Source organism: Pholcus phalangioides, unplaced genomic scaffold, assembly GCF_987345545.1.
Source record: "Pholcus phalangioides strain wild (caught in Gottingen) unplaced genomic scaffold, Ppha-v1.0 ptg000001l_1, whole genome shotgun sequence".
Lineage (NCBI taxonomy): Eukaryota > Metazoa > Arthropoda > Arachnida > Araneae > Pholcidae > Pholcus > Pholcus phalangioides.
In genome coordinates, this window is record NW_028301594.1 from 4,625,124 (window position 1) to 4,639,827 (window position 14,704).

Genomic DNA, 14,704 nt, shown 5'->3' on the forward strand with positions numbered 1-14,704 from the left:
TTTAGTTTAAATTTAAAGCCTCAAATTTGTGGGGGGCACCCATGGAGACCCCCAATGTTTTAAAAAGAGAGAAAGCCCCTAACTGCATTCATTCAAAGAACATTTGTCACATGTTAAATCGAAAATGCATATTTTGTTCTGTACAGCTGGAAAAAATTTTGTCAAAAGAATTTGCAACATAATAATGTATCCCTGTAACTTTCAGTTTTTGGAGATAAACTGCTCAAAACAATGTATTTTTGCCCCATGTGTTTCCACCAATTTTTCTAAAAAAAAGAAATGAATAAAGTACTTATAACTTATGAAAAAAGTTTAGTGTGACAGGTTTGAACAGAATTTTGTGTTTCTTTAATATGGATCTGTTCAATAGCAAAACGTTTTAAAGTCCCAAATCACTGAATGCTGAATTGATTAACAGATAGCATTAAACAATAAATAAAAGCCTCTCAACTTTTTGCCTCCATCGCTTTGCATTGAATCATAAATGGAAAAGACTCATGTTGTGCTACATTCATGTACAGTATAACTTCACATTACACATTACTCAATTTTTGAGTGTTTTCATGAGACAAGCAAAAGAAATTTTGACTTGATAAACAATCAATGTTTCGCAATACAAGCAAAAGCATTTGTAGCACAAGATCATCAAAGTCTCACTCTCTTGTTAGACTATATGTTAATGCAAGCAATAATTTCAAAGTGACGCCCCTGCTCATTCTGAAAAGCATTTGGGCTGGCAGTATGAAGACGATTGTATAAACAATCATTTGAGTTTTCATTATTTCTTGGAAGGATGCTTGCTTTGATGTACAGTAAAACCCCTCGGATGCAGTCGCCCCTCTTTTACAGAAGTAATAATTCCCCCTTATATAAAAAATATGAATTTCAAACCCCTGACAAACGATCACGCGTCTTTTACGGACAATTATTTCCCCATTCAGTGAAAATGAGAGGTGGGTTTATGGAATGAATTGTGCTTGCAAATCAAAAAAACCACTGCATTGCTTTCACTTATATATTGCTCTTTTTCTTAGTCTCCTGACATGCACAATACAATGAGGGGTTTTGTATTACATTACATTTTATGTATGTCTATGACATGAAATAAACCCATAAAAATTCATGTACTTCATAAGTTTCTCATACAGTGGAACCTTTTATAACCGGCACTCCCATTAGCTGACACTTCCAGTTAACAGAACTTTTGGAGCCTGTAGGACAGGGCTTCAATATGTTTCACTTTATATTAAGGGACACTACTCATTTGCCGACAAAACTTTTTTTAGTTTTATGGGTATTTGTTATCGATAGGTTCTACTGTAGTGATGTTTACAAGTGTCATATTCTGTGATAATAGTATAACTCTCTCTCTCTCTCTAACACATATATATGCATAAGACATTCAGGGGGTCTATCCAGACTTTTTTATAAGGTCCTGTTTTTGTGAAAATAATGCATAATTTCTTGAAAAGCAACTAATTTTGTAGAAAATGAAGAATCTAGTTAATTTTGTACAAAAGAAATAAAATTTGAACTTTACTCATTTTAAATGACATTGTGAAGTTTCGTTAATTCGCATTTTTGTGTGTGTGTGTGTGTGTAAAAGGTCTATTTTCCTCAGATTCGAAATTTTATGAAGAGCCTGGAAAAAATGGACTTAAATATTTGCTCTACAGACCACTGACGCATGTGTATTTTTGTATCATTATGATTGATTGATTACAATATCATTGTATTGATTATATAGCAGTCATTGCTTCTGCAGAACAAAGTTTTTTTTTTAATTTTATAATCTAAATCTGGATGCATTCTTTCCCTTTCATCATTCATCCAATGCATTTTACTTGTAATATTGTTTATTATTCAAATATGCTCTTGTGAAAAAAGACTTACCTCTACTCGTACAGTAAGATTGTATTGTTGTATTCTCTCATAGTCCAATGGGTAATTGACCTGAATGTCAGCCCAAGTATCGCCATTCTCATTTCGCTGGTCAAGGTAGAAAGTGTCCTTCTTATTTGTTTGTTCTGTGCTCCCTTTCATCAATGTATAGAAGACAGTTGGGTTGTCTGGTATCCCTGACCTGAAATGATCCATTTCAGTAATTCAGTAAATGGCATTAAAATCTTTTGTCTAAAAAAAACTTTATGTAACACACAAATGTAAGGGACTTTTCCTCAACTCAAATTTGCAACATTTTCTTGAATTTAGTCACCGAACCATTTTAAAAAAATTGAAGAAAAAATTTTTCTTGTAAATATTTATTTGAGAATGAATAGTACTATTTTTTAACTTATTTTTGATGTTGAAGTTGTTTATTCATCTGTTATATATATGTATATTCATAACATCATTTCATGCACATGTATAAAGAATATTTATTTAAACTTTTGAAATATTTTTATCATATTCAATAGGCCAATCTTATTTTTATTTCTCATTAGCATGCATAATGCTAAAATATCTTTCTGACAAACCTGGATGATTTTCTAAACATCAATTGGAGTTTACATTTAACAAAAATGTGTTACAAAAAGTTCCATGAAATGCGGCAATACACAGTGTGATTCTAAATTCATGGGACAAACTTTAAGAGGTGATATGAGACACCTAAACGAGCGTTTTTGATCATAAAATATGCAGTCAAATTGCAGTAGCAAAAGCGGTAGATGGTGTTTTCAGAGAATGCTAGACAGCACTTCACCAAGAACAAATACTGTATTTTTATGATGGAATCTCTGCAAAATGTGCTATCAACCATTCAAGAGCGCATGTGCACCTTCGGATTGGATTGGAATTTGTTTTTAATTGGTACAAGGACCATCAAGGTTATGCTGTGCCAAACAATGATCAAGCAGTAAAATTTATTTGTGGTAGAATTTGCGTTACCCAGGTTGCACAAAGAGAAGGCCTACCACATTACAATATCCCGCACCCTCGGGTGGTTGATTGCACTTAATACAGCAAATCCATCAGAAAAATATGCTATTTGCTTTTGGTGAAGTTCTGTTGTGCAATCTATAAAAACACCCTCTACTGCCCTGCACATTCTGTGATAAAAAAAATGCTTGTTTATGTGTCTCGTATCACCTCTTAAAATTTGTCCCATGAATTTAGAATCACCCTATACAGTAAAATTTTTGCTGTCCACAGTCTCAATTGATGAGATTATCAATAAGATATTTACGGTATCTGATCATTGACTGAACACTATATTCATCATGTTTCTTTCATTAGTTTTGTTTAAAATATTATATTTTTTATGTTCTGAGATTTAAGTAGTAACGTGTGTGTAAATTTATAATTAGTTATTCTGATTAAAATACTAGCATGCATAGGCACCAGAACCCAGAGTCTGAGGTTATTTCACCCCCCACTCCCAATAAATTTTGTGAGGGGGGCTGACCCACCGCGTCCCTAATAACTAATGAATATACCGTATATACTCGTGTATAAGCCGAGTTTTTTTGTGGAAAAATTCGTTCCTCAAGTGGGGGGGTCGGCTTATACTCGGGTCAGTTTTTGATGAGAAAATTTCGACCCCACAATCAGTAGTCATTTTTGTAGTAGTGTTTGAGAAACCGGCATTATTGGTATGGGATATGTTTAAAACCCCGATAATGTCACAAACGAGAGGCAAAGAAATCGAAAACATCATTGGCTTTGATACCAGGTGGGCTAATGTCGATTGTAAAGCCTTATGTGAGCATCAACAAGTCTTTCAAAGACCATTTGAGGAATTTATGGATCGAATGTGGATGAGTTCCTGTAATAAAGAAAATACTAAAAAGTTGTGCCTTGAAGAAACCTGACATTGTCCTAGTGTGCCAATGGGTACATGAGGAGTGGAATTCTGTTTGCACCGATCCTTCAAAAAGTGTTGCATCAGCAATGCGATGGACGGAACTGAAGATGATATCCTCTTTGAAAGTGACAATGGCGATGGCAGCCCAGATGAAGATGAAAACAAAGATGCCACACCCCCCTATGATGGATTACGATGAGCTTGGAGACTCAGAAGAAACGGATTAAAAAGTTTGAATCGTTTTCTATTGTAAATTTTCGTAAACTATTAATTTTGCATGAAAATATAAGAATTTTTTTTCTCTGAAAAGCATGGATTTTTTGGGGTCGGCTTATACACGGGTTTTCAATTTATTGCGATTTTGGTGGTTCTGAAGTGGGGGGGTCGGCTTATATACGAGTCGGCTTATACACGAGTATATACGGTACAATACAATTCAGAACTCTTCCCCTCCTACACATGGGTAGACTGGCAACTTTCAGCCCCCTTAATGTATGCTTTATGTTGGCGCCTCTGCTAACATATGCAAATAGTTTGATAATGCTATTGATATTAAATCTGTATAAATTGATGTATAGCATGTTCTAATTTTGAGTTTTATTGCAAATTCTGATGAAATTATGCTTGTGACTCAATTATTGGCAGAAAATACCTTTTTGTCAATAATTTAGGCTAATATCAGACACATCTTGAAATAGCATGAGGAAAATAATTAGGTTACATTTATTCAGTAGTAAATATATATTTATGAGATAAAACCAGGGTTTATGCCATGAACTAGTGGTTCTCAAACTTCTGTCACTTGTGGCTCCCTTGCCTATTTATGGTTCATCTGCAGCAACCCAGAATAGTTTAGTAGATATTGCACATTTATAAAAGAACCACTTCAGAGCATAAATAGCTACCCGCATCAATTTCAGCTTGTCACTATGCCCCTGATAAAAGTTGGCGATGCCATGAGGCACACTTTGAGGAAACATTGCCATAAATTACTGGATAACAAGTAAAAAAAAACTATCTTAGTTACTGGGAGTGAAAACACATTTTTGAACGCACACTTTTCTTCCTTTTTGAACTGTAAATTGATCATGATTTTTTGCAGTCTTAAATTTCATTCTTTTACTGAGCGAAAATTGAGCTCCCCCCCACCCCAGGCATCAGAGAGGTTATAGCACTAACTAATCTGAATACCTGAGATGGCATTTCCCATGGAAGAATAGATGTTTTAATTGAATCAGTTTTAATCCATAGACTCTAACCAGCCCAAGTTAGCAAAAAACGATCAAATAGGATATTCCTAGACACACACAGACATAATTTTTTTTAGAATAGTGGAAGTTGATTTTTTATATAGTAGTTAATAATTAAATCACAGATTTATCAAATAGTTTTTTAAATTTTATTCCATCCATTCCACAATCTGAATGTCAAATATTTTCCTGTATTGAGCTAGATGAAACAGGCATACTGGATTTGTCAGTTATTAGTACGATATGCAACAACTACTCATTTTATATAATTATCATGCATCAATGTGGAGTTTGTGTGAGGTGAGATATATGTTAATTTAATATAATAGTTGTTTTCTTAAGTGATTAATATGTAGGGAAATGTTTCAGAAAATAAAACTAAAAAGGTTTACAATGATTTGCGAGCAACAAATTTTCATATTACAACAAATATTGTGTGTAAGGTGACATAATTAAGGTATCACAGGTACAAAAACCACTATCATATAAATCAGAGATCATTTACCTGGCTTTGATGGATATCACACTCTGTCCCACCATGAGATTTTCTTTGATGAATATAGGGCCATATACAGGTTGATCCCATATGGGAGGATTATTTGCCCTGTCTACAACATCTATTATTACTTCTACTGTTGCTCTATGCTGCGGAGAGCCTTTATCTAAGGCTATTGCTCTCAAATGATATTGGTCTCTCTGGAATAGATAAAAAAACATCAGGGAACAGACATATAGTTTGTTTAGTATCAATAATTTCCATATTTTGTAATATAAATAAACTATTGCTGGAAGTTTTATGCTATCTCAAAACTTTAATCATAACATTTTAGTATAACTAAGTGTATTTAGCCGAAATCACTTTTGTGTGCTTGTCTTCGTTCATATTTTCCCATACGAATTCCAACCTGAGAAATTGAATTTAGTGTGAAGGGCAAGCAGTGTTAAGAATTAAAAAAATAGGTACTTGATGAAAGATTATTTTGATATGCATATGTAATTGAATCTGCTTTAGTGATAGAGAGATAGGTTGGAGGTTCCAGTGGCACCCATTGGTTGTTCAAGGCCCATGTGAAGCCCTGAGGCATCTAGCAGAGACAGATTTTGGGTCCTAAAGAACATTTTTGTTTTCGAGAGGCACCGTTGGATTTGACTTGGCTAGGTGGCTGTCCTGGGGGGGGGGGGGCAGATACATGAAGCTTTTCTTTCAAATTCTCCATTCTGCTGTCAACTGTAAGGGCTGTAAATTGTTTCTCTTAACAATCTGCTTGGATATGGTCTTGCCTTTGTACCTCAATCTATGTGCATTTCTTCTTGCAAGTAATCCAAGTTATGAGCAGTATGGTAAAAATGCACAAGCCACTATTCAAGAACATGACTATTTACCTAGCATCAAACATAGAAAGAGGCTCTTTCACACAAATTTAGCCCCTGGCACTTTGAACTAGTCTGAGCCAACAATATTTCCAGGCTACACTATGTACTGTATTTCTCTTGTACCCCAAAACTACTTTTAATTCTGCATAGAATATACTGTATTGCATTCTGTATGATTGTTAATACATTCTTAACAAACTATCAGTCTCTTCATTTTTTGTCTATGAAAGTTTCATTCAAGGTTTTCATGCCACAAACAACCTTTAGAAATGAGTTAGTCTCAAAAGTAAATACCAGTGTAATTATTAAAAACTGTTACCAGTGTTTAAAAATATTGCCAGTGTAGTTATTAAAAAGGATCCAATTGTTTGAAATCAGAGGGGATTTTATACAGTGAACTGATCCTATTCTTATGATGACTATGAATGCACCATCATTCATTAATAACAAGTTGATTCAAAATGATGTCAAAATGTTTTGTGGAACCAATCAATGTTTAAGATAAGATAGTTTGCTTGACAAAACGTGGATTATTTATATAACAAAATACAACTCAGTTAAAACATGATTTCATTTACAGGTGTCAATTTATTGGTGAATTCAAAATCATTTTAGCTTTTATAGAGAGAAGTAAGAACTAATAAAAAGTGTTGAAATAGTAAATAGATAATTTTCTCAAAAATATATTGTAGTTTAACAATGACATTACTTTGACAAATCAATTCTGGTGATTTGGATATGATCAACATACTTTCATTTATAAGTAAGGTGTTACTCAAAAATAATTCAGATACAGACAAAAAAAAAAAAAAAAAAAAAAATGTGCATGATAAACTTACATCTAAAGCTTTCCTCAGACTTATCCATCCAGAATCAGGATTGATCTCGAAATAATCCAAGTCTGTTGGATCATAAGGTGCTGTTAGATTGTATACAATTGCACCGTTGTTATCTGCATCTTCGTCAGAAGCTGATACTCTGAGGATATTCGTGCCCTTTGGAGTATCTTGCTTCACATTTTCTCTGTATTCCTGCCTGTCAAATAGTGGTGGGTTATCGTTAATGTCCGTTATTTCAACTTTGAAGGAACAAACGCCTTCTAATGGAGGATTGCCTCTGTCCGTAGCTTTTACAGTGACGCTCACGAATCGACCGTCGTCACCTTCTCTGTCAAACACCTGCAAATCATGATCCAATATGTATCAATGAGGCTACTCAAAAAATAAATATTACATACTTTTTATGTGATTGAGTATTAAACTCACTTTCTATTGTATGTGGTTGAATATGGCATTGTAAATACTCTTTTTGTGACAGATGCAAACTGTTCAATTTTTGATAATTTTTTAAGGAGCAGTTTTGTTAATTATAAAACATATCACATCATGTGTACCTCACTATGTTTTTCCACAAACATTATGTAAATGAAACTTTACCTTGTTTGTTCTAACTTCTCCACTGACATCATCCACTATGAACTTGGTGCCTTTTTGATTTGGTTGCTGTACTATGGAATATCTCACTTGACCATTGTGGCCTTTGTCATTATCTGTTGCTTTGACCTATTACGGGAAAAGCAGAATTTAGTTAAATAGTGCAGTAGATGAATTTTAAAGCTGGATTAAAGCAAAATCATAATAAATCAAGATATACAAATCACTTTACATTCTGACCAATAGTATCCACTTATCACCATTCTTATTGAAAAAAAAGAATAAATACTGTATTCGCACTGATAAATATCTTGCATGTCAAATCTATCCCTAACTACATGACTTGACTTTGTGTCTTTTGGGGAAGACATATCATAAAAAATTTCAATGCGTGTGCTTCTTTGTGTGTGTTCACTTTTTGTCTTTTTTTTAATGTTTATATATAGTGAAATGTGAGTTTGTGTGCATGTTTTTGCCATTTTAAAAAAAATCCTATATTCTAATGCCAAGTAGAAATCAAGAAGACTTATTTGGAGTTTTGAATCTGCAAGAATACTGTAGAGTCGGATCTCTTTTTTTTTTATGACAATCTAAATGTCCTTTTGTGTGCATAATAACTTTACACTTTGTTCAGACTTCTACTGGTATTTCAAATTCATAATCATGTATTTATTGTTTTTGTATTATATGATAAATTCATGTTTATTCATATACAAATATGGTGATATCAAATATATATATATATATATATACTGACATTGTACAGAGAGAGATGAGAGTATTTCATTGATTTTAAAAAAATGAAAAAAAAATTCTGGTTCTATGGACGGTATTATCCATGATCAGTTTTTAATTGTGTTCTGAAACTAAATAGTATACCATTTTAGCTTTTTCTCTTGGAATGTACAAAAAATTGTTTCATACATTTAAAGTGTATTCGGTTGTGTGTGTCTGGTCTTACATTGATTCATGAAAAACGTATAAAGTATGTGAACTTGTGAAACTATGTGAACTTTGTATCAGAACAAAAATGTAATGTTTGATTAAATTTTTTACTTTTCATTCGAAAATGTCAACGATATTTATACCTTAATAACTGAGGTTCCACTGGGTGCACCTTCTTCTACTTGAGGCGCATAAGTTGAGCATTCTTCGAATAACGGCTTGTTGTCGTTTACATCGGTTATGAAAACTACCACCAGGGCAGTACTAGTATGAACGGTTAGGGCACCGTTCTTGCAGCAACCACCATCATCCCTGGCAGTGACGTTTAGCTCGTACTTGTCTTTGTCCAAATGGATAGGTCCACTGATGAGACGTATCACACCTGAAACATTGAACAACACGATGAGTATCAGATTTGTACATTCACTTATGGGGCTCAAATTGGAAGACTGCAGAATGAACTGAAATGGAAATAGGTTCTAACCTGTCCTTTCCTCGATCTGGAACATTCCGGAAACGGTCCCTCCACCGACGAATCCGAAAAATATATTGTCGCCGTCCTTGTCACTGGCGACGACAGTCGTCACGAGCGTGTTCGGTCCAGCATTCTCGTCCACGTTTGGAGTATACACGTCCTGGCTGAATTTCGGGGGCTCGTCGTTCTTGTTCTCCGTGTAGATGCGTACAGTGGCAGTGCCGGTCAGCGGTGGGTCACCGTGGTCCGTGGCACGGACCGTCAGCACGTAAGTGTTGTTCACGTCGGCGTCGAGTCTCTTGTTGGAGTAAATGATACCCTTGTTGTCTATAGTGAAGTCGTCTTTATCCAAAGAATATTCTATCTCGGCGTTTTTACCCTGGTCCATGTCACTGGCGGCCACTGAAACGATCAGAAGAGATGCCCATTATTAAGACGTGATGACGTTCATTAAATTGGTGTAAATTAGTGTTAAGTAATATATTAGTAGTAGTAATATATTAATTTTGATAACTATAGAACTGAAACTGGACTGAACTGAAAAATTTTTTTTAATCATTTTTTGTTAAGGTCAACACAATTTTGCATTCTTTAAAATCACTTCTCCACACAATTAATTCTGGAATTTCCTCAACCAAAAGATTGTTCGAAACATTCATTTTCTCAAACAACCGGCTGTTGCAAAGGGGTTATTCTAGTATTACGTCAGCATCGATGGAGAGGAGGGCCGAGAAACAGCTTTTCCACATTTAGAGCTGGTTTCTTTTGCTCATCTTTCCGTTTTCCGAATTCGAATATCTCAGTGAATATTGCATTTAGAAACGTGGATTTTTTTTTGGCATCAGGAGAGACAGGGCGTACACTTTCTAATAGGTTTTTTGGGGGGCATACACGGGGACTGCATAAAAAAGTATTTTCTATTTTAATAACGTGACCCCTTAAAACGTGAGTGACATAAATTTGAGTACTACGCGTTATTTGGAAACTTTTTTTAATTGGAAATATACCTTTAGGATCAACGATTCGCCAGTAAAATACCGTGCGTCCTGTTTGCTATGTACCTTGTACTATATGTACTGTATTTTTGTGTTATTTTTCTGTACTTTTCTCTCTGTTTCCTGAATTTCTGCTTAGATGTGTTTAAGCATTTTATCTATATATCCTTTTTTGTATTTTTGAACCGTTTTTGTATTTTTCATTGTTTTTTGCATTTATTCAGTGTTTTTGTATATTTGCATTGTTTTTGTATTTATTAATTTTTTTCTCGATTTTTTGTGCTATAACATTTTGTATTTATGAAATTCTGCGTGCCTACATTTAATTGTATTTAATAAAGTTTTCTCCGACACGGTCCCGCCCCTTGACAGGGACAATGGTTGAAATTGGCTAAAGTCGATACAGCCTGGGCCGTGTTAGGTTTGAAGGAAAGAAAGTCCAGGGCTGTAACCAAAACAGGGTCCAGCATCACCCTTTCCTCCTTCAAATGTGAGAAAATGACTTTTATATACAGTATAACTTCCTATAATAGACAATGCCCTTCAGCAGACATCCTGTTAATTAACGGACACTTTTGGAGCTCATGGAACAGTGCTCCAATGCATTTCACTATACCGGGTGTCCATCCTTATCGTTTCCCAATAGCTATTTCCTGAACTGCTGATTTTAGAGACAACTTTCAATTAGAAAAAGTGTTTCAAATGACGTCGACCATCATCTTAAATGCCGTTCAGATGAAAGAATTTTTTATTAGAAAAGTTAAAACATCTGAATTTTTTATACGGTCTCCCCGTCCTCTAACTTCTAATCAGAAAGTTGTTGCTCTAACTCCCCTTAGACGAACAAAAAATTTCCGTGCCTTTAAGTACAATATTCGCTGAGTTGCTTTTGTATTAAAAATCAGAAGAAAAAAGGGAGGAAAACAGCGTATACTCTAACAGACAACTGAATTTCCCTCATTTATGCTTTTCCCCTTATTTTCTTTGGTGTTTGAATTTGAATATCTCGGCGAATAATGCACTTGGGAACATGGAAATTTTTTTTGTTGATTTCAGGAGAGTTAGAGCATTTTGATTGGAAGTTAGAGAACGGGGGGACCGTATAAAAAAAACTCATATTTTTTAATTTTTTAATTGATAAATTTCTTTCATCTGAACGACATTTAAGATGATAAGCGGCATCATTTGAAACATTTTTTCCCAATTGAAAGCTGTCTCTAAAACCAACGGTCCAGGAAATAGCCATCGGTGTTGAGTGGACACCCTGTATGTTAACGTACACTCCTTGTGAGCAAAGAAAAATTCCATTCCCATGGGTGTTCATTACCGAAATGTTCTATTGTATATGGGATCGCTTGGCTAAGTCTACCGTTCTTACGGTCTTTTTTCCCCTGTTTAGTTCTTTTCCCCCGAAGTACGAGTTGTCCACGCTCAAGCTATATCGCGATATTTAGAATTTTAACACGTTTTTCTGATTCACGAGCGTTTGATAAATTACACAAATTCCTCATGAATCGGAACACCAATCTGCAAGTCTAAAAATCACAGAAAAACTTGGTGACCCGCGAGCTTCATCAAAATTTTTAATGTGGCCCGCAATGTCTGAAAGGTTGCAGCCTCTGACCTAAAGTATGTGTCCAATACTCCGAGTTCACGGGTGGGACGATCTCACTAGTCCCTATGAAAAGGACTACACGTGATGCGACTCTCGATTAAAATAAATAACGACCGCTCACGCGTACCAAGCTTAGAAATATGAATAACAAGAGTGGGACAAAAATAAAAACCTCATATGTGTGGTCATTGAATTGCAAGGTAAAAATCCATTCACTAACATTCAAAAGAATGACCACCCTAACCAAGCACTCGATCATATTTTCTATTTTTGCACCACTATAATAACAAGCTCGTGCGGAGTAAGTTATGTATTGAGAAAGATGGGGAGAGAGAGAGAGAGGAGACCGAAGGGCTTCATTGAATTCGACTGGAAATTGTATAAAAAGGTAATAATTACGGGAGGTTAACAAGAGGTGAACGGCGTTGACGCTGGATGTCGTCACGCAGTGAAAAGCCAAAATTTCGAGGCGTGCCGTCGAAGCAGGTGCAAACCAATAACTCTCGCGGGAACCCACCGTGTAATTACGTCTGACCGGTAATAACACGACGGTGTCTTATTCTGTATGCGAAGGTGCTCGAAGCTCTGGAGCAAAGAGCACCGAGGGGTTAAACTTTAACATGAAGCATCTTTTCTTTTGAACAGAAAACGATTTTCTTACAACATCAGTTCTCTTTAGGTACTTTTTTTACCGACATATCTAGATATTCGGCCAATTTGGAGCGTGTAAAATACACTGTGCGTGCAATTTTAAATTGTACTGCACATTTTATTTTCTTTAGATAGATAAGAGGACCACATGCTGTATCTTATCTTCTTGTTATTCATATAGGAAGTGGGGGAAAACATCTAATTTTATTGTATAGTCATTGGTGTTTCGTGAAATCCTCAAGTCACTATACAGGGTGTCCTGTGAGTCCTAATACGGCCTTTATTTTATTACAGCCGTTAGTCGTAGAGGTGATTTCAGTTTTAAAAATGCTCAAGATGTGTTCAGAAATCAGGCTGTACCAGTTTTGAGAGTGAAAATACAAAGTGTCACAAAGTAAAATAAAAAAGCCACAATTTTCCTTATGGGCACCCTGTCCTAAAAAACCCAATTAAAGAAAGTTGCCCTGTGTCTTCTGAGGCCAATAATTTTTTTTTTCACTTTTTCAAGAGCAATATTTGATTCTACCATGGCAATGCTCGTGGAATATTTTGGTGACAACTTATTTTAAAAATTTAGCCAAGGTATGCATTTTTTCTACGATGGTGCGGTGGGCACAATTTTAGATTGAACTGACTTCATATAGAGATGGAATTTCACGAATTATTCGACGACGTAGAACTTTTAATAAATACCTTGTAAGATTGATGTGCCGACTGGAACGTCTTCATCAACATTATGAGCCTGATAGTCTGGCAGTTCGAACCTCGGAGCGTTGTCGTTGACGTCCGTCACTTTGATGGTGAGCTGAAAATTCGAAATGAAAACAAATTAATCAATTTGCCATATATAGCTTATTTGCATTTATTATGAGAACGTCGATGCATCTAGAATCGATCGAAATTTACTTCGACGGAAGTAGAAAAACCTCCGGAATCTTCGGTGGCGGTCACGATCAGGGAATAAGACTTTGGTTGCCTGAGATCTTCGTAGTCCAAGTCTTTGGCCAGCTTGACGACGCCGGTCGTAGGTCCGATATTAAAGGTTCCCGCACCTTTACCTTGAGCGCGCAGGGTGTATCGAATCTCACGATCGGCGAACGATTTAGCCTTGACTTCGATTATGCTGTTAAGAGTAAAAAAAAAAATCACAATCCACTCACATTAGCTCCAGAGGAATGTGCAAATAGGAATGTGCTTTGAGAATATGACGTTTTTAGAGGTTTGCTACTCACTCGGAATCTTTGCGTTGATTTTCGGGTATGGTCGCCTCGTACTTTTGCATGTAAAACTGAGGCGGCCGCTTTCCGCCCATAATAGACAGCCTCTCTTCTCCCGTGGACTGGTGTGTCCTCTCTTCCGTCATCCCGCTCTGGTCCTCGGCCTTGACGTAGAGGACGTATTCCTTGTCCAGCATGAATGGGTCACTGCCCAGCGTCCTCACTTCCCCTGACCTTTCGTCGACCTCGAATCGTCCACCGGCTGAAATGAAGAGATAACGCTGTTAAGATCGAGAAACAGCTACAAGAGTCTGATTTATGTTTTCGCACATTATGTTGAGCAACCTAAAACCGTTGATTGTTAATTACAAGGAATAGCCAGCCATTAGCGGAATGTTACACTATGCTGAGAATACATATTGCTTTGAATAGGAACAAATTTCGTGGTTCTTTGAACCTTATATATCTAAAATACGGGATTTGGTACACAAATTGAAGTGTTGTAAAGTCTCTAAAACAAAGTGCTCAACTTTTGAAGAGTGCGGGCCACTTCATTGGTTGTCGCGGGCCAATTAAGTGATCTGGAAATGTGCTGCGGACCACTTAAGTGATCTCGAACAGCGCCTCAAGTCACTAAAGTGATCTGTAAATGCACCCCGGGTCACTTGAGTGATCTGTTAATGTTTCCCAGGTTACTTGATTGATCCGCAAATATGTTGCGAGTCATTAAAGGGATATGTAAATATGTCGTGGGTCACTAAAGTGGTTTGGAAATGTTCCACTTAATTCATTTTTACAAAAATATGTTAGAGGTCGCGGACCACGTTAAATGACTTCGAGGGCCGCAATTGATCCGCGGACCATGGGTCGAGCATGTATGCTCTGGACGTTTCCATCCTTGCATAATTGCCAGCATATCTTTTCTATTGGTATACCTTCCTTCA

The 14,704-nt window shown here is 36.0% G+C and overlaps 1 protein-coding gene across 5 annotated transcripts in view; it reads right to left on the bottom strand.

The window, feature by feature from the left end:
• CadN (neural cadherin) overlaps positions 1-14,704 on the bottom strand; it is a 610,878-nt gene that overhangs the window by 495,303 nt on the left and 100,871 nt on the right. For all 5 annotated transcript variants that reach the window (XM_089240252.1, XM_089240174.1, XM_089240398.1 and 2 more), the window contains 9 exons: positions 13,776-14,022; positions 13,450-13,666; positions 13,237-13,348; positions 9,292-9,684; positions 8,951-9,189; positions 7,866-7,991; positions 7,269-7,607; positions 5,561-5,751; positions 1,894-2,083 (listed from right to left, as the gene is read on the bottom strand). In XM_089240252.1, coding sequence (XP_089096378.1) covers positions 1,894-2,083; positions 5,561-5,751; positions 7,269-7,607; positions 7,866-7,991; positions 8,951-9,189; positions 9,292-9,684; positions 13,237-13,348; positions 13,450-13,666; positions 13,776-14,022 — 2,054 coding nt within the window. The remainder of the gene's footprint in view (positions 1-1,893; positions 2,084-5,560; positions 5,752-7,268; positions 7,608-7,865; positions 7,992-8,950; positions 9,190-9,291; positions 9,685-13,236; positions 13,349-13,449; positions 13,667-13,775; positions 14,023-14,704) is intronic.